Source organism: Borostomias antarcticus (genome assembly GCF_949987555.1).
Source record: "Borostomias antarcticus genome assembly, chromosome: 9".
Classification (NCBI taxonomy): Eukaryota; Metazoa; Chordata; class Actinopteri; order Stomiiformes; family Stomiidae; genus Borostomias; species Borostomias antarcticus.
Genome location: NC_140242.1, coordinates 19026171 through 19050377, shown reverse-complemented (window position 1 = coordinate 19050377; position 24207 = coordinate 19026171). Strand labels below are relative to the sequence as shown.

The 24207-nt window shown below is 44.6% G+C and overlaps 1 protein-coding gene across 1 annotated transcript in view; it reads left to right on the top strand.

Moving 5' to 3' along the window:
- Positions 1 to 5943: 5943 nt before the first annotated feature.
- Positions 5944 to 24207, top strand: part of LOC311312871 (uncharacterized protein) — a gene marked incomplete at its 3' end in the record, with an annotated part of 35900 nt that continues 17636 nt past the window's right edge. Inside the window, exons 1-7 of the mRNA XM_084442879.1 lie at positions 5944 to 6079; positions 6326 to 6474; positions 8920 to 9881; positions 10702 to 10705; positions 11424 to 11588; positions 13099 to 13321; positions 13726 to 13874. Coding sequence (XP_084299005.1) covers positions 5959 to 6079; positions 6326 to 6474; positions 8920 to 9881; positions 10702 to 10705; positions 11424 to 11588; positions 13099 to 13321; positions 13726 to 13874 — 1773 coding nt within the window. The 5' untranslated portion in view covers positions 5944 to 5958. The remainder of the gene's footprint in view (positions 6080 to 6325; positions 6475 to 8919; positions 9882 to 10701; positions 10706 to 11423; positions 11589 to 13098; positions 13322 to 13725; positions 13875 to 24207) is intronic.

Genomic DNA, 24207 nt, shown 5'->3' with positions numbered 1-24207 from the left:
CCCATGTGCAACATCAATCAAGTACGCAGCCAAGCTGAAGAACCGAGTTACATCAGAGGCGGAGCGAGGCGGTGGCTCCGTGACAGACAGGCCTCACCTGTGTATCTGGTCCTGTCTGCTGGAGCATACTGGGGCCAGCCGGTCTATCTTGTGGAAGAAGATGAAGGAGGGTCTCATTAGGTTGACCTTGGGAGAGACCAACAAACAGCCATCACAAGCTCTCAGTCAACACTGAGGATGATGGTCAGGTGTCCTGTCCAATAATTATACCCCCCTCCCCCCACCGCCACAGTTGCCCCATTGGCTAACCTGGTCAAAGAGAAGGCAGAGCTGATTATGTGTTCTGATTCACCAACCCACTTGCTAAGGCAGTCAGCTCCTTTCCTTATAGACACCTTTGTGTTTCCCTGCCTACACTCGTTAGTCTGCACCCGCGCCACTGGGGTCTTGCCTGTACTTGGGGGACTGTAGATCAGAGCACTACACATCTGTAGGTGGGGGGGGGGGTTGGGGGGAGTATGTGAAAAACAGGGACTTCACAAGACAGCTCAAATTAGACAAGACAGCTTAAATACGGCTGGGTCTTCATATGTTTACTGGAGCAACGTACTGTAGTGTGGTCTCACCTAGGAGGTTCTTCTATCAGGTGATCGAACAGAGAGGGGTTGCTCTGCTTCCTGTTCACTGACTGAAAAAGCAATCACAGTGGGATTTAGTGACATCATTATGCACATCAGGAATTCATTATCTCATCTAGTCAGTCAAAAAATGATTTTGTCCTCACCAATAGGTGGCGCCTCATATCACTGCATTTATCTTTTAAAACAGCACTATGTGTAAATAAGGTTTTAAACTTCATCAACATCATTATAAATAATCAGCCCCTATGGCTGGATACAGGCGCAGCAGAAGTGGAGGGTGACAGTACTAGGTTTTTTAGCTGGCAGGTGCCCGTCAGGCTCAGTGAATATCTGGTTGAACTGGTTTAAACTCTGTCCTCAGTATTAGTACTGCCCATGTGCACAATTGATTCGCTAGCTTTTCATTGGGATAGCTGGTGGCAGTGTTCTAGAAAGGTGGTCATGTGCGTTCCTAAGTCAGAGGACCCGGGTTTGAACCCAGTGTGGGCAAGTGTGGTGGAATCAATACACCTGTTACAATCGCAGGAATTTTATGGGAAGGAAGGGGCTTCTTTTTTCTTTCTTTTTTTAAAGGTTTTGTACCTTCAATATTAGACACTTAAGCAAACAGAAAAACACAAAACACAACTATAAAAGGCCTGGCTTGGTTTAAAGCCCACTCACCACGTCAAGGTGCAGGCCAAGAGTGGGGACACGACAATCACTAACAGACAAACCCTGACAAATACACATGTAAAGACATGTAAAGAAACACGTAAAAACATATAGACTATACATATAGGAGTAGGGAAGTTGTGTGGAAGAGCATGGGGCCGTTGAACACGGGATTAGCAGCAGCTTTCTCCAGGAGTCTGATGGCCAACGCTGCAGGATGGCAGCAAGTAGGGAGTTGCAGGAGTCCAGGCGGGAGATGACAACAGCCTGGATGAGCACTAGTGACGAATCACAGCCAGATTTCTTTCCTAGCACAAAGTTTGATAAAAGAGATGAGTATTAGCAAAGGCAAGGAGAATGATTATATCAGTGTACAATGAGCTATGATGGGGAATAATTACACTATTAATTTGATTTCCAGGCATGGCATATACATGGCATGCTTACTTGCAATGGTAATAATGCCTTCAGGTAATAACACTAACTATGCTTGATTAATTTGATGTATAATGTGGCAAATGCTATAGTAGCAGCAGCAAGCATCAGCCCACTATAGCTAAATAATGCCAGACAAGATTACAGACTGTAATCAATGTATGAACAATGTCACATTGATCATGCTCAACATTGTTAAAATTGAAATACATCTGAGACCTCCGAACGTAACGTTAGCATTCACTAACGTTAACCCTAAGCCGTTAGCATTAGCTACCGTTAGCATAGCTCCCTAGCCTATCAATATAGTTGATGTTAATATAAAGAAATGTAACATTAGATAATGTTAGCTAAGTTATTCAACATTGACCCACTTACCCTCTAGATCTTTTCCAACGATGTCCTAAAGTAACCACATGTCATGATCATTTGCATCATAGACATACGTTCTGATTAGCATGATCATAAGCTTCATTGCTAAAGCATAGCAAATGTTAGCGACGTCATTACATGACTTCCTATCCAATCAGAGGCAGAGTAGGGCGGGTCTTCCTATGGTCACGTGCTTTCCCGAGTTCGCAGGACTCACGAACGCGCGACCAGCGCGTCCCCGAGGCTCGTGCACAGCACATGTTTAAATGGCTCGATACAGGTATTGGTGGCTTCAAAAACCCCAAAACTTTTTGAATTAAAAGTTTATATTGATAAGATTGGTCTCTGATGCTGAATGATACCCAGAAAAAATTTGTTTTCCTTTTCTAGCCCTATCTATCATCATCCACTAACATGGGAAATAAGGGTTCTTGGGCCGCATGCCGTGACATGACTTGCAATACCGGGCTTTGGCCACTACGTCAAATGGCTTCATGCGCCGGTGAGCAACTTTCATTGAAATGAATAGGCAGCCATTTTCAATGCCGTCTCCAGTTATATTATACCTCCATGCTTACTAGGCTATCTAACGCTCCCCCTAGCGTTGGACATCACACAGCAATTGTTCACACAAGTAAGTGCCTGACTAGGTATGACCAGAAGGTGGCAGACTAACCTAGTGTAGTAGGGCAGGTTTAGTTGGGGGACAGACCCTGCCAGCTGCGCCCCTCTCTCTACTCCCCTCCCTGCTCATTCTGTGCTTCATCCAGCTGCAGATGTCTGATTGGCTGGTTTAGATGGTTCAGATACCCCCATCCTCCACAAGCACACACACAGCACGTGCACACACACACACACACACACACACACACACACACACACACACACACACACACACACACACACACGTTCTCCCCAGGGTTGTCCGGTACTCAGGTGGGCCGGTACTCAGGTGATCTATCTCCTGGGCCTTTCTGTGCAGTTTGCATGTTCTCACCATGTTCAAAATGATTTTCCTCCCAAGTAGCCCAATATATAAACATACAGAAGAAAAGATTGCTCTTCAGTCCTGTCCCTGAGCACTTGGACTTGGTCTCCGGGCGCCACTGACGAGACTTCCCACTGCTTCTGCCTGCCGCTGGAGGTGGACAGCTTGGATGGCACAAAAGCAGAGGACAAATTCCACCGGCAGCCGCTGAAGACGTGTGTATATGTGTGTGTGTGTGTGTGTGCGCTGTGTGTGCTGTGTTGCTGCTCACTCACGTTTGTGTGTCACTTGCTATGTGGCAAATAAAGACCCTCAAGGTCCTGTAATTGTTATTGATGATTATTATTATTATTATTATTATTAATACCCTTGCCCACGCACCTTGAAGATGTAAGCGACCTTTAATTTGACCCTTAATAATCACTCACATATCACACCGCACACACACACACACATACACACAGTCACACATTACACTCTGCATACTCTCTGTGTACGTACACACTGCATTACTTTTTGTATGTTTTTTGTTAGCTTATCCTTTTTTGCACTTGCATTTTAAGTACTCGCTATGTGCACTGTCTTGCACTGTCCTATCTTGTCCCTGCACCCTGAAATGTTACAATGTTGTCTCAATGTTATGCACCACGACCGAAAGCAAATTCCTAGCACGTTAAAAAACTGCATGGCAATAATTGGATTCTGATTCTGAATTTGTTAATCATATTGATCTTGATTTTGGCTGCAGCTGAGATCAATCACTCCAGTAGTACAGCATCAGACAGTTCCCATGAAACTCTCTGAGAAATCTCTAAGAACTTCCTAAGAATCTTTGCTTGATTAAATGGTCCTACTGTAGGTAGAGCCCAAACGTGTTTTCAAAGGTTTCTTTCAAAGGTTTTACTAGGTAGCATGTTTTTCTCGCAGAGAATAGTGTATGTAGACGGACAGCAGGCTTTTGTAACTGTATATCTATCTCTCTCTACCTGAGCCCCCAGCAGTGTAAATCTGAGCTGCTCTCTTGTTTAAGCTATTCAATCTGCGGACACCTTTTGAGGTCAGGTACCTGGGGAGCCACAGTATCCAGTTCTCCTGCTCTCTGGGGACGGAGGAGAGGCTGCTCACTGAGCCTAGGAGGGCCTCCGCTCCTCTAACTACGGAGGTCCCCTGAAGCTCTGACACTCTATATGGTTTACAAGATGTTTATCTGAGAATGCACTGTCACCATGGCTACTCGATTTCATTGTACTTGTTGTACTATTGTGCAATGACAAAAGAGTAATCTCTATCTATCTATCTATCCATCCATCCATCCATCCATCCATCCATCCATCCATCCATCCATCCATCTATCTATCTATCTATCTATCTATCTATCTATCTATCTATCTATCTATCTATCTATCTATCTGTCTGTCCATCTTAGATGTCCCTTCCCTTCTTACGTAAAGGATAAGTTCCCCCTTGTGGACCATAGACCCTATTTCTACCATGAACCTGACACAGAGACCATAATTTCACTGATCGGTCCAGTGTTAAGCTTCTTATTCTGCAGGGTCTCGCTGAGTTGCAATGAAAATCAATGAAGCAATCATAAATAAATACAATACAAACTACAATAAATGTGGTTTTCCCAGCCGGAAAGCACAGGGTGTAATCGTACCAGTCTCAGTATGCTCTCCCATGAAATGTATCACAGTCTGAATATATTTACGTGCTTCTTGCACATAGTCCTCTGTGAGAGCAGCGAAAACAAGCGCAAAGAGAATGCTTAGGTATGTCCCAGCCTTGCCGGATTGCGATACAATTGGAACAATCAGTGAAATAATGGTTTTCATGTGTCAGGTTCATGGTAGACAGATCACAAATAGGGTCTAAGGTCGTAAGTAGTGAATATAGGAGTTCAGTTTTGGTCCTCTCATGATTCTACATGTGTGTATATGTATGTGTTATACATGTGTTATATATATGTATATATATTTGCCCGTCTTTCTCTGCACAGAACCCTGTCGGTGAACCTGCAGCAGGAAGCAGAAGCGTTCAGTTCTCCTCCTCCTCTGTCAGGTTTCCCATCCCCTCAGAGCTGTGACAATGGCAGCGGTATCCCTTAGAGGGTCCTGCAGGGATGGCCTCCACCCTCTCGTCTTTGTGAGGCTGGTGTTTCTGGAGCGGATGGATAGGTCGATGCGATCTGTGCCTTTGTTCCGCGTGCTGACGCCCAGCTCAGGTCACAGATCCCCTGCTGTTTATATAGCTGAGTCACCGCTCTCCTTCCCACAAACTGCAGCTTCAACCCGAAACCTGAACATCGGCCTGGAGATCAGAGACACTGAGTCATGGTAAGTCTGGGCTGGAGACCCTTTATATCAACAGATATTGTATGTGTGGCGGTGGTGTGTTGGAGGTATTCAGATGGCGTGCAGTATAAGTATGTTTGACTATCAACCACATACATTTTGTTTTGTGAAAAGGGAAAAACTATTTGGCAAAGGTCAGGTCTTTGGTACGTGTGTGAGGTTATAGCGTGGCTCTGGTTTGACGTGCTGCCGGCTGCTGTAATCTGAGAGGCCTTATCTCTCAATAGATGAATCTCGGTGATGGAATCTTTCGTGGGTTCCTCGGGCCCTCTCTCCTCTCCTCTCCCGAAATGTATTGGAGATCTGAGTTCCTCCCTCTTGGCAAAGTTGGCTTAGAAAGGATCAAGCATGTGAGGAATCACAGTGAGAGTATTGAGAGTTTTGCCCCCCCCCCCCCCCCCCCCCCCAGCGTGAGTGCATCTCCATCCACGTCGGCCAGGCGGGAACCCAGATCGGCAATGCATGCTGGGAGTTGTATTGCCTGGAACATGGGATTCAGCCGGACGGCGAGATGTCCAGTGACAAGACCACCAGGGGAGGAGACGACTCCTTCAACACCTTCTTCAGCGAGACGGGAGCAGGGAAGCACGTACCCCGAGCCATCTTCGTAGACCTGGAGCCCACCGTCATCGGTATGTGGATACTAATGGCTGGTGGAGCTATAGTTTTCAGACAAAAAAAATTGCATTATAAATGTAGGTGAGGGGTATGACCAGTTTAAACACAAGATGAATAGTGCCATATATTGCAACTGTTAAGGAGTCCATTTGAAAATAATGTCATTATAATGGTATTACAATGTAATTAAATAGTAATTACAGTGTCATTAAAGAGGAACAGAGCAGGACTAGTCTAGTTACACTCTCTTTCTTCTTCAGATGAGGTGCGTACAGGAACCTACCGCCAGCTGTTCCACCCTGAGCAGCTGATCACAGGCAAGGAGGACGCCGCCAACAACTACGCCCGCGGACACTACACCATCGGCAAGGAGATCATCGACGTGGTGCTGGACAGGACACGCAAACTGGTAAAGACCTAAAGATCTGAATGTCTGTCACCTAGATTAAAGAACCATGTCAAAAGAAAACCAAACATCAAACCACTAGACCAAAGAGAAAATTGATGTATCGTAATTGATGTTACTGTATGGTTTTCATTCACAGGTAGGCTAACGGTGCTCCATTTACCTTGTTGTGTATGGGTCTGTTGTTACTCCTGTGCAGGGGCCAGGAATGTCAGGCCACATGAAAATATATTCTACTGGGCCCATTAAAAGCAATGTAAAAAATGCATGGATGTACAGGTTCAGCTGGTGTCATGAACGCTATTTAGGTTTGTGTTGTGTTGGGGGAGTACAGTATATCTGGTTATGCTTGTTTTGACCGTTTAAGCAGGGATGTGAACTCAGTGGCCCAACATCACGACTTCTGATGCCCAACTTTAACACATTCCCACATCACCCTTGCTCTCAGTTCGCACAAGATGAGAAGGAGAAGGCAGTCACATTAACTTTGTTGCTTAACTGCTATTATAAAATAATTACTGCATTATAAAAATGTTAAACATTTGTATGCTCCTAGCTGACCTCTCAAATATTCCTTCTCAGATCTAGTGTCTTTAAACATTTTGCTTCCTCTCTATCATTTATTTTGTTGATTTCTAGAAACCAAAGGCCTACTTGTATTTTTGGGGGACACAAAGGCCTACTGGGATGAGAATAAGCACTTCTAAATCTGAGGCCATGGTTCTCAGCAGGAAACCGGTGGCCTGTCCGCTCCGAGTAGGAAATGAGTCCTTACCCCAAGTGAAGGAGTTCAAGTATCTGGGGGTCTTGTTCACGAGTGAGGGAACCATGGAGAGGGAGTTTGGCCGGAGAATCGGAGCAGCTGGTGCGGTTCTGCAGTCGCTTTACCGCACTGTTGTGACAAAAAGAGAGCTGAGCCAAAAGGCAAAGCTCTCGATCTACCGGTCTATCTTCGTCCCCACCCTCACCTATGGTCATGAAGGATGGGTCATGACCGAAAGAACGAGATCACGGATACAAGCGGCCGAAATGAGTTTTCTCCGGAGGGTGGCTGGGGTCTCGCTGAGAGATCGGGTGAGAAGTTCAGTCATCGGGGAGAGACTCGGAGTAGAGCCGCTGCTCCTTTGCGTCGAAAGGAGCCAGTTGAGGTGGTTCGGGCATCTAGTGAGGATGCCTCCTGGGCGCCTCCCTAGGGAGGTGTTCCAGGCGTGTCCGGCTGGGAGGAGGCCGCGGGGTAGACCCAGGACTAGGTGGCGGGACTACATCTCCGCACTGGCCTGTGAGCGGCTAAAGATTACCCAGGCAGAGCTGGTTGATGCTGCTAGGGAAAGGGATGTCTGGGGCCCCCTGCTGGAGCTGCTGCCTCCGCGACCCGACCCTGGATAAGCGGATGAAGATGATGATGATGATGATGATGACAAAGGCCTACTGACTATGTTTTGTTCTATCAAAATACGCCGTGCCCTTAACTGTCTGATTGGTCGATAGTTGTCTTTTGAATGTAATGTAGGCTTATGACAACTAATCCATTTCTAATAGGCGACGGGTAGCATATTTTTGCAGTGAAATGTATGTAAATTATATTTCTCATCATATATATTCTAACATGGCTGGTAGTGACTTGGGCAGTGAAATCCCTATTCATCCAGACATTTTGCTGAATCATTCCCCCTTTTCTCCCCTCTACGGCATCCATGCTCCTGTGTGAGGTGCAAGGTGTGACTCAGCTGTATAACCTACATTGAGCTTAGAATAAACATTAGTTTCAACACGGTTGACCCAATGACCTGATTTACACTGTAAAGGCTTTTAACTTTGATCAGTCAAGTGGTGGTGTAAGATCATCACACAATGAGATGTAAAGGTAAGGCCCACTGCCAGTATTGTCTATCAAGATGCTGTGGTGCCCATTCACAAAGCTAAAGAGAACAACAGATATAGCAGACACTTGAACAAAAATATTATCTTTTATGACATTGAGCAGGGGAATGTTTTGTTGTGTGTACTGGGTGGGGTTACTGTACCCTGGGGCCGGTTGCACCAGGAGTGTGGTGATTAATGCACTGGGAAGGCCTACTAGAGCCTTAGTAATTACTAGATAGTTTATAAGTAGGTTAGTAAACTGGGTTGCACCACAGAATGTCTAAACTGCATAGACTACTCTATCAAATGCTATCACGCTCATACAATGGTTAATCGTTATAGCTTCATCACTAACATCTCCCAATTTCAATATTAGCCATAAATTATTGCTGCTGCTACATCCTTGCTACACCAAATAAAATGTCTACATTTTGATTAATTCATAAGCTGTACATTCAAAATAAATACTATTTTCCAACCATTTTCATTTGAGTATGATAAATCGGACATCGCCTTCTGACATCACCTCTGACCATGATGTCACCAAGACATCACCCATGATATCCTGATTTCTTCTCTTCTCAGGCGGACCAGTGCACCGGTCTCCAAGGATTCCTGATCTTCCACAGCTTTGGAGGAGGAACCGGCTCTGGCTTCACCTCTCTGCTCATGGAACGTCTCTCTGTCGACTACGGCAAGAAGTCCAAGCTGGAGTTTGCTATCTACCCTGCCCCCCAAGTGTCCACAGCTGTGGTGGAGCCCTACAACTCCATCCTGACCACCCACACCACCCTGGAGCACTCGGACTGTGCCTTCATGGTGGACAACGAGGCCATCTATGACATCTGCCGCAGGAACCTCGATATCGAACGTCCCTCCTACACCAACCTCAACAGGCTGATTGGTCAGATCGTCTCCTCCATCACCGCCTCTCTGCGCTTCGACGGAGCCCTGAATGTTGACCTGACAGAGTTCCAGACCAACCTGGTGCCCTACCCCCGTATCCACTTCCCCCTGGCCACTTATGCTCCAGTCATCTCTGCTGAAAAGGCCTACCACGAGCAGCTGTCTGTGTCTGACATCACCAACGCCTGTTTTGAACCAGCCAATCAGATGGTGAAGTGTGACCCTCGTCACGGTAAATACATGGCCTGCTGTCTACTGTACCGTGGTGACGTTGTGCCCAAAGACGTCAACTCTGCCATCGCCGCCATCAAGACCAAACGCTCCATCCAGTTTGTGGACTGGTGTCCCACTGGCTTCAAGGTGGGCATCAACTACCAGCCCCCCACAGTGGTCCCTGGAGGAGACCTGGCCAAGGTCCAGAGGGCTGTGTGCATGCTGAGCAACACCACCGCCATCGCTGAGGCCTGGGCCAGGCTGGACCACAAGTTTGACCTGATGTACGCCAAGAGGGCCTTCGTGCACTGGTACGTGGGAGAGGGCATGGAGGAGGGAGAGTTCTCTGAGGCCAGAGAAGACATGGCTGCCCTGGAGAAGGATTACGAAGAGGTGGGCACAGACAGCGTGGGAGACGAGGAAGAAGAGCAATGAAGTCCAGAAAGACCTGTATCTCTTCAACCAAAGCTTTTTCCTGAATATATTTTGGTACAGTAGGAGTCATTGTAGCATAATTAATTTTTTGGTCAAAGCTGTGAAGAAAGCCATGCACCATATACTCAAAATAAGTGCTATCTAGAGTCATAGAGAACCCTTTGGTTGCACCTGAGGGAGAACCCTAACAAGCCCTTTGAGAACCTTTTTAAAATGCTTGCCCTTATTTGTGACAATTAAACATTCAATCATTTTTATGTCTACAGTACTGCAGTTGTGGCTTGTCATGTACTAAGAACTTTATTTTTCAGATTGACCTTGTGTTATAGGCTACTGTGTGTTTGATATATAAAACACGTTGACATTGAAGTTCCAGTTAAACAAAGGTTCTAGCCAGGACCATTTCATCAATAATTTTCTGCAGGAGCCAGAATAGGTTCTCAAATATGTTTTCAATGGGTTCTCCCACAGATCACAATCAAAACCTTATGGAACACCTTTCTATGAATTCATCTTGTGACCAAATGCTAAATCAAGAATTGTTTATTTTTTCAACCTCAGATATTTTATCAGGGTTTCAGATGTAGTTTTATTGAAAAAAAACACACAATAAACTGTAATAAACTGCAGAAATGTGTGTGTATCTTCTGTATCCGCAGACTGAATTAATAATTAATTTTTATTCAAAGATAAAACACATGCATTATCATAGTTTCTATAGTTCACTGTCTAGATATTGTGAGAGGCCTTTGGACACCCAACACCAAGACCCCTCTGTTGCGTGCTGTCTGTCTCCCCTCCCCCTCTCCTCAGGAATGTGTGCTATGTATGAATGGCCTTCTGTCTCAGCCCCTCCATACAATTCAGCTGTTTATGACTCCATAGAGGGAGAGAGCAAAGGAGACACAGAGAGAGAGAGAGAGAGAGAGAGAGAGAGAGAGAGTGACTGTTTGTATCTTTCTTCTCCCCGTCAGCCGCTGGTCTGTTGCAACAATAAGCCCAGTGTGCTTGCCCATTCTCTTCTCCCTGTCTCTTAAGGATTTCATATGGAGTTGTACTGAAATCAATTGAATTTGAGTTAAAGAAATTGACAAAACATTTGCACATTTCTTGTATATTTCACTACAATATGAATGTGAAATCACTCCTTCGTGTTCCAAACTGAGAGGTGGTCTCGTCTGCTTCTCTGTGGAGACCTAAACATTTTACATTTGCATTGTGAGAGTCCTCTAAACTACAAACCACCTTCTCAGGAGCTGTCTCAAAAACATGTTTGGTGTGACAACCTGTGTCCCTCCTACACTGACTACACACACAGTTCTGTAAGGGGCACACGAGAGGTGTGAATATCACACAACCTGTATGCAAACCCACTCTCTCTCCCCCTGTCTCTGTAATCGGACTCTCACCCCTGGTCTCTGTATGCAGCTGAACCAGTCAGATTAGCTCTGTATCCGTGCGCCCAGAGAGCCGTTGAGAGAAGGGACTTCCCCTTTTTTCATAACACCCCTCTCTCCCGCCTAAAAGTGCCCCAGCTGCAGCTTCCTGCCTCCCTCCTCCGTCTCCCTCCCCCGCCAGAACCCGCCTTCTCTTTTTCCTCTTCCCCCAGCTATATAAACTCCACCTCTTCCTTTGCGCAACACTTCTGCCTTCTCTCTGATTCCTCGACGTCAGCCCCTGAAGGAAAAGCAGACAAAATGGTGAGTACTGCCACTGATGTACTGTAGATAGAGATATTATTAAATTTAGTATGTCTCTCTCATACTCTGCATTTGTCTACGGAATGAAAGGAGCGGATAAGCTTTTTCATACTCCAACAGTGACATCATCTCCAGGAGAGCCGGTCTTACATGCGTCGTTCTTTTATTACATGAAAAACAGGATGATCTTTGGACTTTTCTATAGATATAAGGGAGTGATCAGTTGTACTAATTAGAAATACAGGGAGCAGCTTATGGGATGCCAATTTTAGACCGAAGGATTTTCTGTTTTTCTAACTGTGATTTTGCCGCCCCTGTGGACAATGTGTGTCAGATGTGACTTCCTAACTAGTCACTCAGTCATTGTTGTAACTTGTTGATCTTCTAAGGACTGTTTGGTTAGGAAAGCTCTACCTAGTTCTCAGCCAGAACCATGACCAAATCATTCAGCATAATATCCTGTGTAGACTGAAGGGATGTGGACTTCCAGGGAGGAGGATTGAGCTGGATGGGGCTGGAGGAGCAGACAAGAGAGGAGGGCTCTGGCCTGGTGGCCATTTTAGCTGCAGCTGTTGTAGTGTGTGAGATATCGCTCCCCGTTACGCCGCACTATGCAGCTGTACGGTTTGGGCGGGAGCGGGGGAGGGGAGGAGAGGAGAGAGGATGGGGGAGGAGAGAGAGGATGGGGGAGGATGAAGAAATGGGAGATAGAAGAGTAGAGGAGGGGGGTTAGGGGAGAGGCCGTCCAACAGTGAGGCTGGGCCTCTTCTCTCCGACAGTTCTATCAGCTTTGTTCCTCCACTCACTCATTTTAAACTGCGTGGCAGAGAGAGAGAGAGAGAGAGAGAGAGAGAGAGAGAGAGAGAGGCCGGTCATGCTGCTCCTCTGCTCTACCTACAGCAGAGAAAAAACAGGGAATACAGCTTGTGATATAGATATTGGGTGGAATGAGAGAGAGAGAGAGAGAGAGAGAGAGAGGAAAGCCGGGAGCAGACCTTGCTAATGTGCCTTTAGCTAAGCAGGAAGCAGCACCCCTCCCATGTGACATCATCATGCCACAGCGAAGTGGCGAGGGACTTTCCGTAAAAACCAAATGGCAGATATATGTTCAAAGTCGATGCAACCCTGAGGGCTAATTCACAATGTGCTATGGAGGCTCAAATTGTTTTGAGCTATGCTATGCAGCCTAAAAACATTAATAACATAAATAACATTTTAGCAGCCTTTTACATGTCTTCCAATAGCATTTTTGGTCAGCTTTCGCAACTCGTCACATTATGGATCTGCAGAGTGGTAATGATAATAGACAGTGTCAGGCAAAAACAAAATCTGAAGGATAGTCAAAACTATGCTGACTCATTCTGTATGAAACAACTTCCATATATTCATCCTCATTAATTCAGACCATGACGTATTAACATACACTTACTGACTTGTTTGATTTAAGCCGTATGTATGGCCTGATACCCCATGATAATTCTCCGTCTCTTTTTTCTCTCTCTCTCTCCAGCGTGAGTGTATTTCTATGCATGTCGGCCAGGCCGGAACCCAGATGGGCAATGCATGCTGGGAGTTGTATTGCCTGGAGCATGGGATCCAGCCGGACGGCCAGATGCCCAGTGACAAGACCATTGGGGGAGGAGACGACTCCTTCAACACCTTCTTCAGCGAGACGGGAGCAGGGAAGCACGTACCCCGAGCCATCTTCGTAGACCTGGAACCCACCGTCATCGGTATGTGGAGCATGACGCCATCCCATCTCAACACCAGAGTTTTAGGTTCAGTTCGTGCAGATACTATGTATTCAATACACGTTTACAAGAAAATGGTTCACAAAATGTTTGTATGCTGTCTCTGTGAGTGTAAACAAGCATTACTTAGAAATTATGAGGAATTCATCAGTGATCCCGGAAGGAGAATCCGGTTCCTCATAGAACTAATGGTTCTAGCTTAACCCTTAGTACCCCTTATGGTTTTTGGTAGCACCATTTTCCAAAGAGTGTATAAATCCCTCTAGGGTGTGGCTACAGAGGGGAGAATGATACACACCTGGTTGGTTGAGAATAGCAGTGTTGGGCAAGTTGATCTGATGTTTTATCTCCAGGTTGATGACCCTGTCACTCTCTCTTTTCTCCAGATGAGGTGCGTACAGGAACCTACCGCCAGCTGTTCCACCCTGAGCAGCTGATCACAGGCAAGGAGGACGCCGCCAATAACTACGCCCGCGGACACTACACCATCGGCAAGGAGATCATCGACCTGGTGCTGGACAGGACACGCAAACTGGTGAGCTAGCAAATATTTGCCATAAAGTAGATGTTCATTAAAGTGTAATCTTAGAAAACAGGGCTCCCAATGGGTTCTTTGGTTGTTCCTGTAGGTCAACCTACTTAATAAAAACATTTTGGAGTTCCTGGTAGTACATTTTATTGGTGAGATTGTTCTAGACCTGTGAACTGGTGGAACCTGGAACCAAATATGGTTTTCCAGACCGTACCTACCAAAGGTGCCGTTTTTTAAGTGAAGAGTGGATCATGAGGAAAATAAAAGCTGTTTTTGTTCCGTCTTTTCACCAGGCGGACCAGTGCACCGGTCTCCAAGGATTCCTGATCTTCCACAGCTTTGGAGGAGGAACCGGCTCTGGCTTCACCTCTCTGCTCATGGAACGTCTCTCTGTCGACTACGGCAAGAAGTCCAAGCTTGAGTTTGCCGTCTACCCCGCCCCCCAAGTGTCCACAGCTGTGGTGGAGCCCTACAACTCCATCCTGACCACCCACACCACCCTGGAGCACTCGGACTGTGCCTTCATGGTGGACAACGAGGCCATCTATGACATCTGCCGCAGGAACCTCGATATCGAACGTCCCTCCTACACCAACCTCAACAGGCTGATTGGTCAGATCGTCTCCTCCATCACCGCCTCTCTGCGCTTCGACGGAGCCCTGAATGTTGACCTGACAGAGTTCCAGACCAACCTGGTGCCCTACCCCCGTATCCACTTCCCCCTGGCCACTTATGCTCCAGTCATCTCTGCTGAAAAGGCCTATCACGAGCAGCTGTCTGTGGCTGACATCACCAACGCCTGTTTTGAGCCAGCCAATCAGATGGTGAAGTGTGACCCTCGTCACGGTAAATACATGGCCTGCTGTCTACTGTACCGTGGTGACGTTGTGCCCAAAGATGTCAACTCTGCCATCGCCGCCATCAAGACCAAACGCTCCATCCAGTTTGTGGACTGGTGTCCCACTGGCTTCAAGGTGGGCATCAACTACCAGCCCCCCACAGTGGTCCCTGGAGGAGACCTGGCCAAGGTCCAGAGGGCTGTGTGCATGCTGAGCAACACCACTGCCATCGCTGAGGCCTGGGCCAGGCTGGACCACAAGTTTGACCTGATGTACGCCAAGAGGGCCTTCGTGCACTGGTACGTGGGAGAGGGCATGGAGGAGGGAGAGTTCTCTGAGGCCAGAGAAGACATGGCTGCCCTGGAGAAGGATTACGAAGAGGTTGGAACAGACAGCGTGGGAGAGGAAGATGAGGAGGGAGAGGAGTACTGAAGGGTCAACGCCATCTAACATTCCAGATGATTACAGGAAGACAGACACATTCCCTGCTTCCACATTGACCACCTGTGTTACCGGTTGTCATTCTGCGACAAAATAGTGTCAATAAAATACATAAACGTTCATCGTGTGAATCATTAATTTTAGACCACCATCTATGAATGAATCAGATTATTAACAGGTAGTTTTTACACATACAACAAGGAAGTAGAAATTTGTTCTGGTCACCTGGTGCATAACACTGATGGGTACACATTAGACAGGGTGCAAGGACAAGACGGGACAGTGCAAATAAAATGACAGTGCAAATGAACAATGAAACCACCCCCATTAAATCATTGACGTGTCCCTCTCATCAGTGGTCTAGTGGAGGGTATACGGGGGTATAAGGAGTACACCTACTTATTTATCCATGGAACCAAAGTATGCCCACTTCTTTAAACAACACTAATGTAAAAACTAACATTTCTGCTACAGTATACCCACTTCTTTAGTCAGAGTATACTTATACTTGTTTAATCACCACTGCCTCTCATACACATATGCTTGTATACGTCCAATAGATGTTAGTCTTAAAAGTAATTGAAGTAGTTAAAGAGGTCCTTGTCTTAGACATTTTGAGTAGATCCCAAGACGTCATTCTCTTACACATTTTGAGTAGGTCGTAGACCTAAATGGCTGACACACTAAATTCAGTCACAAGATGGCAGTAGAGACCAACCCTTAAGACAGAGCTCACTGTGCAGCATAATTTTAGAACTATTTTGTTTATAGCAGTATTTCAGGCAGACTTTGGGTATGTGTTAAGTTAGGGGAGTTTAAACTGGTTCTGATGCTAGGCTTTTGCCCCATAGTCATTCTGTAGACACCTAAATAATGGAATGGTTACTTGTTTACTCAATCATGTCATGTCGGAGATCAAGCAGCATTTAGGCTACTGTGTATGCACGTGGCCAAGTCAGTGTGAATTTGCAGGGTTTTTGTCAATGCCATCATTACAAAGCAACAGGCAGACAGGGGCGGGGGCAGCGGAAGCGCGCAGCGTCGCTTACAAACAAATGTTCTAGATCGCGCCATGGTTCTAGACTCGCTATTTTTTCCACTCGGCCTAAACTGATTGTAACGTAGCCTAGCGCGTAGCGCGGCGAGCTTGGAGAGAGAAGGCCGGGCAAAGGCTAGGCTAACAAGTCAAGGTCCGGGGCACGCCGCCGGGGAATAACGCAAACGATTGCCGTAAGAGCTGCTCATTCTGGGGGTTATATCCGCAATGCAACAGTCTTCCCAGCTTAGTAGGCTAGTCAATGCACATGGTTAGGGACCGTCAACAAATTACAGATTACAAATGTCAAAATATCTAGGCTATCAATAGTTCCCATGTCACGTTACCCCGTCACTACAAAACAACACAGAATATTGAACTACACTGGACAAACAGGACACAGTTCATTTTATTTAATTTTAGGGCCATTTATATTTTATATTAATATTTTAATGCAAAAAGCTGTCGGTTGAAAAGAAGCCTGCAATGCAGGTTTGATAATATAGTCAGTATCATTGCCAAATCCTTCAGTGGCCCAGGTGAAATGCTCACAATAATCTCCAATAGGCTAGTGTTGACTGTGTGTGTGAGGTTATGTTTGTGTGTGTGTGTTTGTTTATAGTTTTGATATTGACATGCTGTGTGTATTGTCAACAGGCTGTGTGTGTGTGTTATTGACTGCAGCTTGTCTGTGGGCTCAGGGCTTTCTTTCCTCCAGGTTGTCTGTGTGAGCGGTGTGTAGCGGGGAGACATGGTGGACTACTATGCCATCCTGGGAGTGCCACGGAACGCCTCTCCTGAGGACATCAAGAAGGCGTGAGTAGAACCACAGAACCAGAACAGAGAACACACGTGCAACATTCTAGACTTTTTGATTCACTACATTATTTATGTGGTCTAAATAGCTCCGTCTCTGGCACACACAGTACTGTGACATCCGAGTCGCTAGAGCAGAGGGATGCGGTTTGTAGATGCTTCTCCGACCACAGCTGCCCTGACATCACCTGGCCAGAGGCCACCAGTCTCATTCAGTTACTGGACAGTCCGTTACACAGTGCTGAGTCAGCATGGCTGATTCATGCCATTCTGTCCCAGGGATTTATAGCACTGTTTATAGGTCTTGTCCTTGTCGTCCAAAATGTTTGAGTGTTTATTTGTTTCTCTCTGTTTGTGTGTGTGTCTGTGTGTGTGTGTGCCTGTTTGCATGCATGTGTGTCTGTGTGTGTGTGTATGTGTAGCTACAGGAAGAAGGCCCTGCGGAGGCACACAAACATGAACCCAGACAACAAGGAGGAGACTGAGAGTAAGGCCTGATTCATAGTCGATGTAAACAACGCAAGCTACGTTGTGAACGCAAGCTCCAACATGACTCAAAGTTCTGTGTTTTGTTTTGTGGAAACACAAGGAATTGTACTATTGCTTGCGTCAAGTGACAAGTTTCGGCATGACACGCAAGGAGGCAACGAGATCTTGCGTGGCCTTGCGAAGCTTGCGTTGCTTGCGCTTATGTAGTTTGCGTCGACTATGAATCCGCCCTAAATTCAAAGAGGTGGCTGAGGCCTATGAAGTCCTCTCAGACAGTAAGAAACTGACTATGCCAGATCACATTGATCTACTTCCTACTAAAATCACTGTAGTGTTGCAACGGTATTGGCGATTCCTGATTGGTGTCATGCTATGAACGAACACGTCACGTATAGAAGTGGCTGTACTAAAGTTTTATTCATACAGTAGTATGAATTTTAAATTATCAACTGCCTGTAGTGTTCTGAACATTCCACTATTTGTGTGAATGTGGAGCATGGCTTTCCTCACTCTCCTCTCAGCACTAAAGGTAGGCATGAGGAAACCATCGTCAGCTTCAGACAGCTCTATCCCAAAAAAGTATAAATGTCACAGCTCAGAGAGAGATTTACACTGTAGGAATCCTGGGAACCAGATGGACATTTGGTATAGAATTGGTGTGGAATATGCCTGTGTAGCTTAAAAACTGAGGGTGCAGTGAAAGTTTTATTCATAGTTTTGTCCCATTGAAATTAATGATGGAATGTTCAGTTAGAGGGGTGGCAGTTGGTGATTTGAACACATTTTGTACACTGCTGCCACTCAGTTTTAACAGTTCATGCACACATTTTATATCAAATTGTTCAGCATTTTACCCTCTCACTCACATCTAAATATCTAAGTGATGCCATAGTTTTTGAAATATTCAGTGTGTAGCATTCTTAGAGTTAGAATTATGGAAATATGACTATATGACTAGGTATTATTTATGATTATATTGCGGTTATCACAAATGTGAAGGAATATGTATTTAATACATTAAATCAACTCGTATATGGCACCACCCTGTTCGGTACAGGGAAACAGATAACCTTTATCAATAGTCTAATTTATCAATCTCAGTCTGAAGGAGGAGGTCTTGACTCAATCAAGTGACCTAAAGATCGTGTGATGACGCTATGACATGATCAAAGCTTAATGTCCGGAGGCATTGTTTAGCTCGAAGAAGTGAAGAGGCACGTAACTGATGGTCGCTCAGTTTGATGCAGGGTGTAGCGCGCCTGCACTCCCGTTAAAACAGATGGTGGACTGCTGGCGAACATTGATATTCGCGGAGATTCAGAGTTCAATTTCAGCGCTGCTCAATGTACAGCAACTGAAATGGTTCAGAGTTTAAAAGTTGCAAATGTCTTGTTCAAACCCTCTGCTCTCGCCAGAGGTGGATCGTTTGAAGAGTTTGTGGAAATTCCTAAGACCCTGGCGTGGACTACACAGATATCTTAGATGGCAGGTATAGGCTAGCAGCAAGTCCTCAAAAAAGGCTTTAGTTTTCGAGATACCCCTACCCGAGTTAGAACAAAACACAACCATGTTTTTTCATATCCCCTATGTGTCCCATTAATGAAATTGATGGTTGTGGAACTTTAGTTTTGTGGGAAATAAGTTTTTTTGGCTATTCTTTAGACCTACCCTAATATCTGAAAAAGAGCCAAATTAAGCCTGTCCGATTAGGGGTGAGGTGACAAAAAAGCCCATAATTTGATAATGCTCACTCAGATTTTCATCAAATTTGCTGTGGTATGAAGTAGGTACCTGCCCAATATAACCAGAGAGTCAAATTTGTATTTATATATAAATAAATACTGATATAAGCTCATGTAAACATAGCTTTAACTTAGGCGGAAATTGTATTTTTGTGGATAGGACAAGAGCACTCCTGAACTTTTCTCTTATTCATCGGGAAAACATAGATTCCCATTGGATATACTGTTACTGGTTGGCCTAGTGTGCTATTGAACTAAAACCAAATTGTTGTGCGGATATATATTTTGTTTTTTCTTGCAAACAAGGCGACCTTAAGACCTACTACTTCTCTGGAACCAAACAAATTAGATGATTACAAAATGCTCATATTTGGAGAGGGAAAGGCCAGGTGCTGTAGGCTACACAAAACAGTCAGTGTGAGTGTATAACCCAATAAAGCTTAACTAAAATTACAAACATAAAGATCCAAGGTATAGGTAGAATAATTTTTATTGAAATAATCCATTTAATTCAGAACCAAGAACATACCATACAAAAATAGAACAGATGCATAAAATAAAGTGTGTGTGTGTTTGTGTGAGTGTGGAGCAAATGCTACTACTCCAGCCTGATGCTAAAGTATCTCCCCAGTGCCTCAGTCCAGCGGTCCCTAGCTCATATTATCCGTGTCCTGCGCTGACGTCCACTCCCCTCGTGCCCAGGTGGCCTTCTCCCCCTCACTCCTTGATTGTTCTCCTTTTGAAGCTTCCATGTTTCCCTGGGTCTTTTGCCCGGTCCTTTTTTGCTCCATGCTTTTTGTGATCCCCAGCTTTCTCCAGTATTGTAGTCCCTGTGTTTGTCCAGTCCCTGTGGTACCTCTGTTCTTCTGTTCCTTGTTCCGCCATGCTCCAGTCTTCCTGTGTGCAAGTCTGGTTTGTCTTATTGACACGTCTTTGTTTGTTTCCCTTTGTTTGTTGGTTGTCCATTTGTCCTCTCCCCTAGTTCAGTGTTCCCCATTGACTTTCCAGGATGTTCAATGAAAATGAGCCTGTCTCCATCATTTTAGACCAACTTTTCTTTGAGTTTCCATGGCTTGTATACTGTAGCTGATTCTTCCACTTTACTAAGTTTTCTCCCATAGCTCTCAGTTATAGCACTCAGTGTTGACAGTCATATTATTGACAGTCATATTATCTGAAAAGACTGTCTTATTTAACTCTTCAGATAGCTCAATGAAAGCTCTTTGATGTTCGGTGAACTTCTTTTCTGACAGATGCTTGTTTCTGGTTGCTGAAATATTATTTGCTGAAATGTAGTGTGCGAGGCAGCTTCTGTGGTACTTAGCATTAGGGGTGTGCCCGAATACGAATACGGTATTCGGACGAGCACAAATAGTAGCTTTTTCCCGAATAGTAAATTAGTACGAATATATATATATATATCAAGTAGGAAGGAGTCACCGCGACACAAGGCTGGTAATTCCGTACTTTTATTAATTAAAAGAAACGAACAACGCGTTTCGCCTATGGCTTCATCAGGTTCGTGCTGAGAGAAGAACACAGGTGCTTTTAAAAAAGATGATCTGGGTGTGGTCGGTCCAATCAGCCGAACACCATCTGGATGGCCACAGCAATCAGCCAATTAATTAACAAACAAGTAATACTACACACAAAATTCATAATACATCACCATGTTAATCACGCCATAAGTGATTAACATTCATACAGTATACTAGAAACAGCCACCCTTATTCACAATCACAGTAATTTTCCTTGATTTCCTATACCGGACATCATCATCATAAGGACCAAAAAGTGACTGGAGTGACAGCATAGTCTATACCAATAACCTCTGCCAATAACCTATGTCTGGAGTGTGGGTGGTGAGCAGGGAAGAAGTGTCCCTGTCTCTCTTCTAACAAAGGGATATCTGCAGAGAAAGAAAAACAAACATTAGTGTCATTATAACAAAAATGAACTCAAATCTAATGTTTCATTGAGGCCATGTGGTTCCATAGAATTCAATGTAAAGATCCAAAATGCTTCTCTTTTTAATAATTTCTGAACCAAATTCCCTCCCCTTGGGTTAGGAGTGATCCTCTCTAACCCAATGAATTTCAGAGAGGCTGCAGAACCATGGTTTCTGTCCCTGTAATGTCTAGCAATGGCATAATCCATGTTCCCATTCCTGATAGCAGCTTTGTGTTCTGCTATTCTGAGCTTCAAGTTCCGTTTAGTCTGTCCTACATACACCAACCCACATGGACACTTTAACATGTATATCACATGTGTCGACATACAGTTTATGAATTCTTTAATTCTGTATTTCTCTCCTGTCTGTGGGTGAAAAAAACTCTTGGTGTTGTGTGTGTGAGAACAATGAGTACATCTCCCACATCTGTAGTTCCCATATACTTCCTGGGACAACCAATTGGTGGGAGGGGTGGGCTCCCTGTACATAGAAGTAACAACACTGTCTTTAATATTTCTACCTCTCTTGAAACAGAAACTAGGGGTGGATTTGGCTATTTCTGTCAAATTGGGATCACAATTCAAAATATTCCAGTGTTTTTTGATAATAGTTTTTACTTCGTTGGAGACATTACTATATTCAGAAACAAATATCGGTTTCATGGAATTTTCTTTCTGTTCCTGGGGTCCCGGTGTCAGTAGGAGTTGTCTATCCTTTTCCTTAGCTCTATCGTATGCTTTATCAATGGTTTCTTTTCTGTACCCTCTACTAGCAAATCTGTCCTTCATTTCTATGGCACTAGTTTCAAAATCTGATTCCTTATTGCATATGCGCTTTAATCTAAGGAATTGTCCATAAGGAATATTCTCTACCATCGACTTAGGGTGGTGACTATTAGCATGTAAAAGGGTGTTTCTGTCAGTATCTTTTCGGAAGATGGAAGTGTCCAACGTCCCCTTCTCATTGACAGAAATTAGCAAATCTAAAAAATGTATTTTCTTTTTGTCATATTCCATGGTGAATCTTAGGGAGGGATGTGAGCTGTTAATGAAATCTTTAAAACCAAACAGTGCTTCTTCCGGACCAGTGAACACTAACAGGATATCATCAATATATCTCTTATAAAACAGAATACTGTCTTTAAACGGGTTTCTAGGGTTGAAAATGAAATTTTCTTCCCATAACCCCATAAATAGGTTGGCATAGTTGGGCGCAAAAGGAGAACCCATGGAGGTCCCTTCAATCTGTAGATAAAACTTCTTGTCAAACATAAAATAATTGGATTCCAATATGAATTTCGTAAGGGTCATCAAGAAGTCAACTGGAGCTTGTTCCATAGGTCTAAGGAAGTACTGTATGGCCTCAATGCCGCCCTCATGTGGTATATTAGTATATAAACTTTCAACATCAAATGATACCAGAAGAGCCTCTTTGGGTAAGGTTATCTCTGTCAGTTCTCTCAATACATCCCTGGTATCTGCCACATACGAGGGGAGAGTTTTAGCTATGTCTTTTATATAAAAATCAACGAACTGACTTAGAGGTTCCAGTAGGGAGCCATTGCTGGAAATAATGGGTCTGCCCGGAGGGTTATTCAGAGTCTTATGGATCTTAGGTAGAAGATACAATACTGGGATAGTGGGAAACTCCTTTTTGAGGAAATCAAATTGATTTTGGGTGATCCAGTTCTTTTTCAGAGCATCCTCTAAGATGCTGTCCCTTATCTCTGCATATCCATCAGTAGGATTGCTACTCAACTGCTTATAAAAAGAAGTATTACTCAGTTGTCTCTTAGCCTCATTGACATAATCTACAGTGTTCTGAACTACTATTGAACCTCCTTTATCAGCTGATTTGATTATAATTTTGGGATTGGACTGTATCTCCTTAAGAGCTTTCCTTTCTACCATGCTGATGTTATATTTCCTAGGGGTATGTTTAGCTTTTACCAGTGCATCAATATCCCTTTCAACAACTTTACTGAACGTCGCCAATGTAGGATTGGGAACACCAGGAGGAATAAATGTAGATTTCTTTTTGAATTTATCAATACCCGTAACTGTCTGGGTCGAGTTTCGAAAAAAATGCTTAAGATGTAATTGTCTAAAAAACCTATAGCAATCAACTTTCAAATTAAATGCATTGACCTTACTGGTAGGCACATAACTTAGTCCTTTGCTAAGAGCTCTTTCTTGGTCTAAAGTCAATGTGTGGTCAGATATGTTGATTACCACTGGTTCATCATGCTGCGGGTTATCCTCTGGAGACTGCGGTCGCTGCGATCTCTTGCCCCGCCTCGTCTTTTTCTTCCTCCTCTGTTGGGGGGATGTGGTGGTGGTCTTCGATGTCCTCCTAAAAAATGGTCATCCATAGAAGACTCGCTGGTGTGTCCTGGATCACTCCGCTCATCTTGGCTCCTCAGTTGATCGGGTTGACGCTCATTTCGTCTCCATCCGTCTCTCCTCCAATTGGCTCTCCTGCTCTCAGGTCGGTCGTGGGCGGTATCTTTCCAGTTGTAGACGGCATCATTTTTATAATCTTCCGCGTCTCTTTCAAACTTTTTAATTTTGTATGCCTTCAGTTCTTTTTCAAACTTTATCAGTTCTTCTTTTATTGAGTTTTCAAGACCTGTCCACTCACCGATCTCAAGCTCTTTTTGTAAAAGTTCTCTTGTGTTCTCAATTTCAATATGTACCTGTGTTGCTTCTTGTTTAGTTTGCTCAACAATGAGTAGCGTTAAATCCAATGAGCACTTATTTAATACCTGTTCCCATTTCTGCAGGAACATGGGATCTTTATTTCCCAGCGAAGGTCTTTTATTCATTCTCAGTCCGCGGGGGATTTGTTTGGTGCGCCAGTATTCAGATAGTGCTATACTGTGCCATTTCAAACGCGTTTCTTTTTTCATCAGGTCATTGAGCGTCATTTTCAACTCTCTCGTTGTGATGTTAATGTCACTACTCGTTCGGCCTTCAAACAGTGATTGTTGGTCAATTATATTCTCCGCTTCCGCATCGCTTAT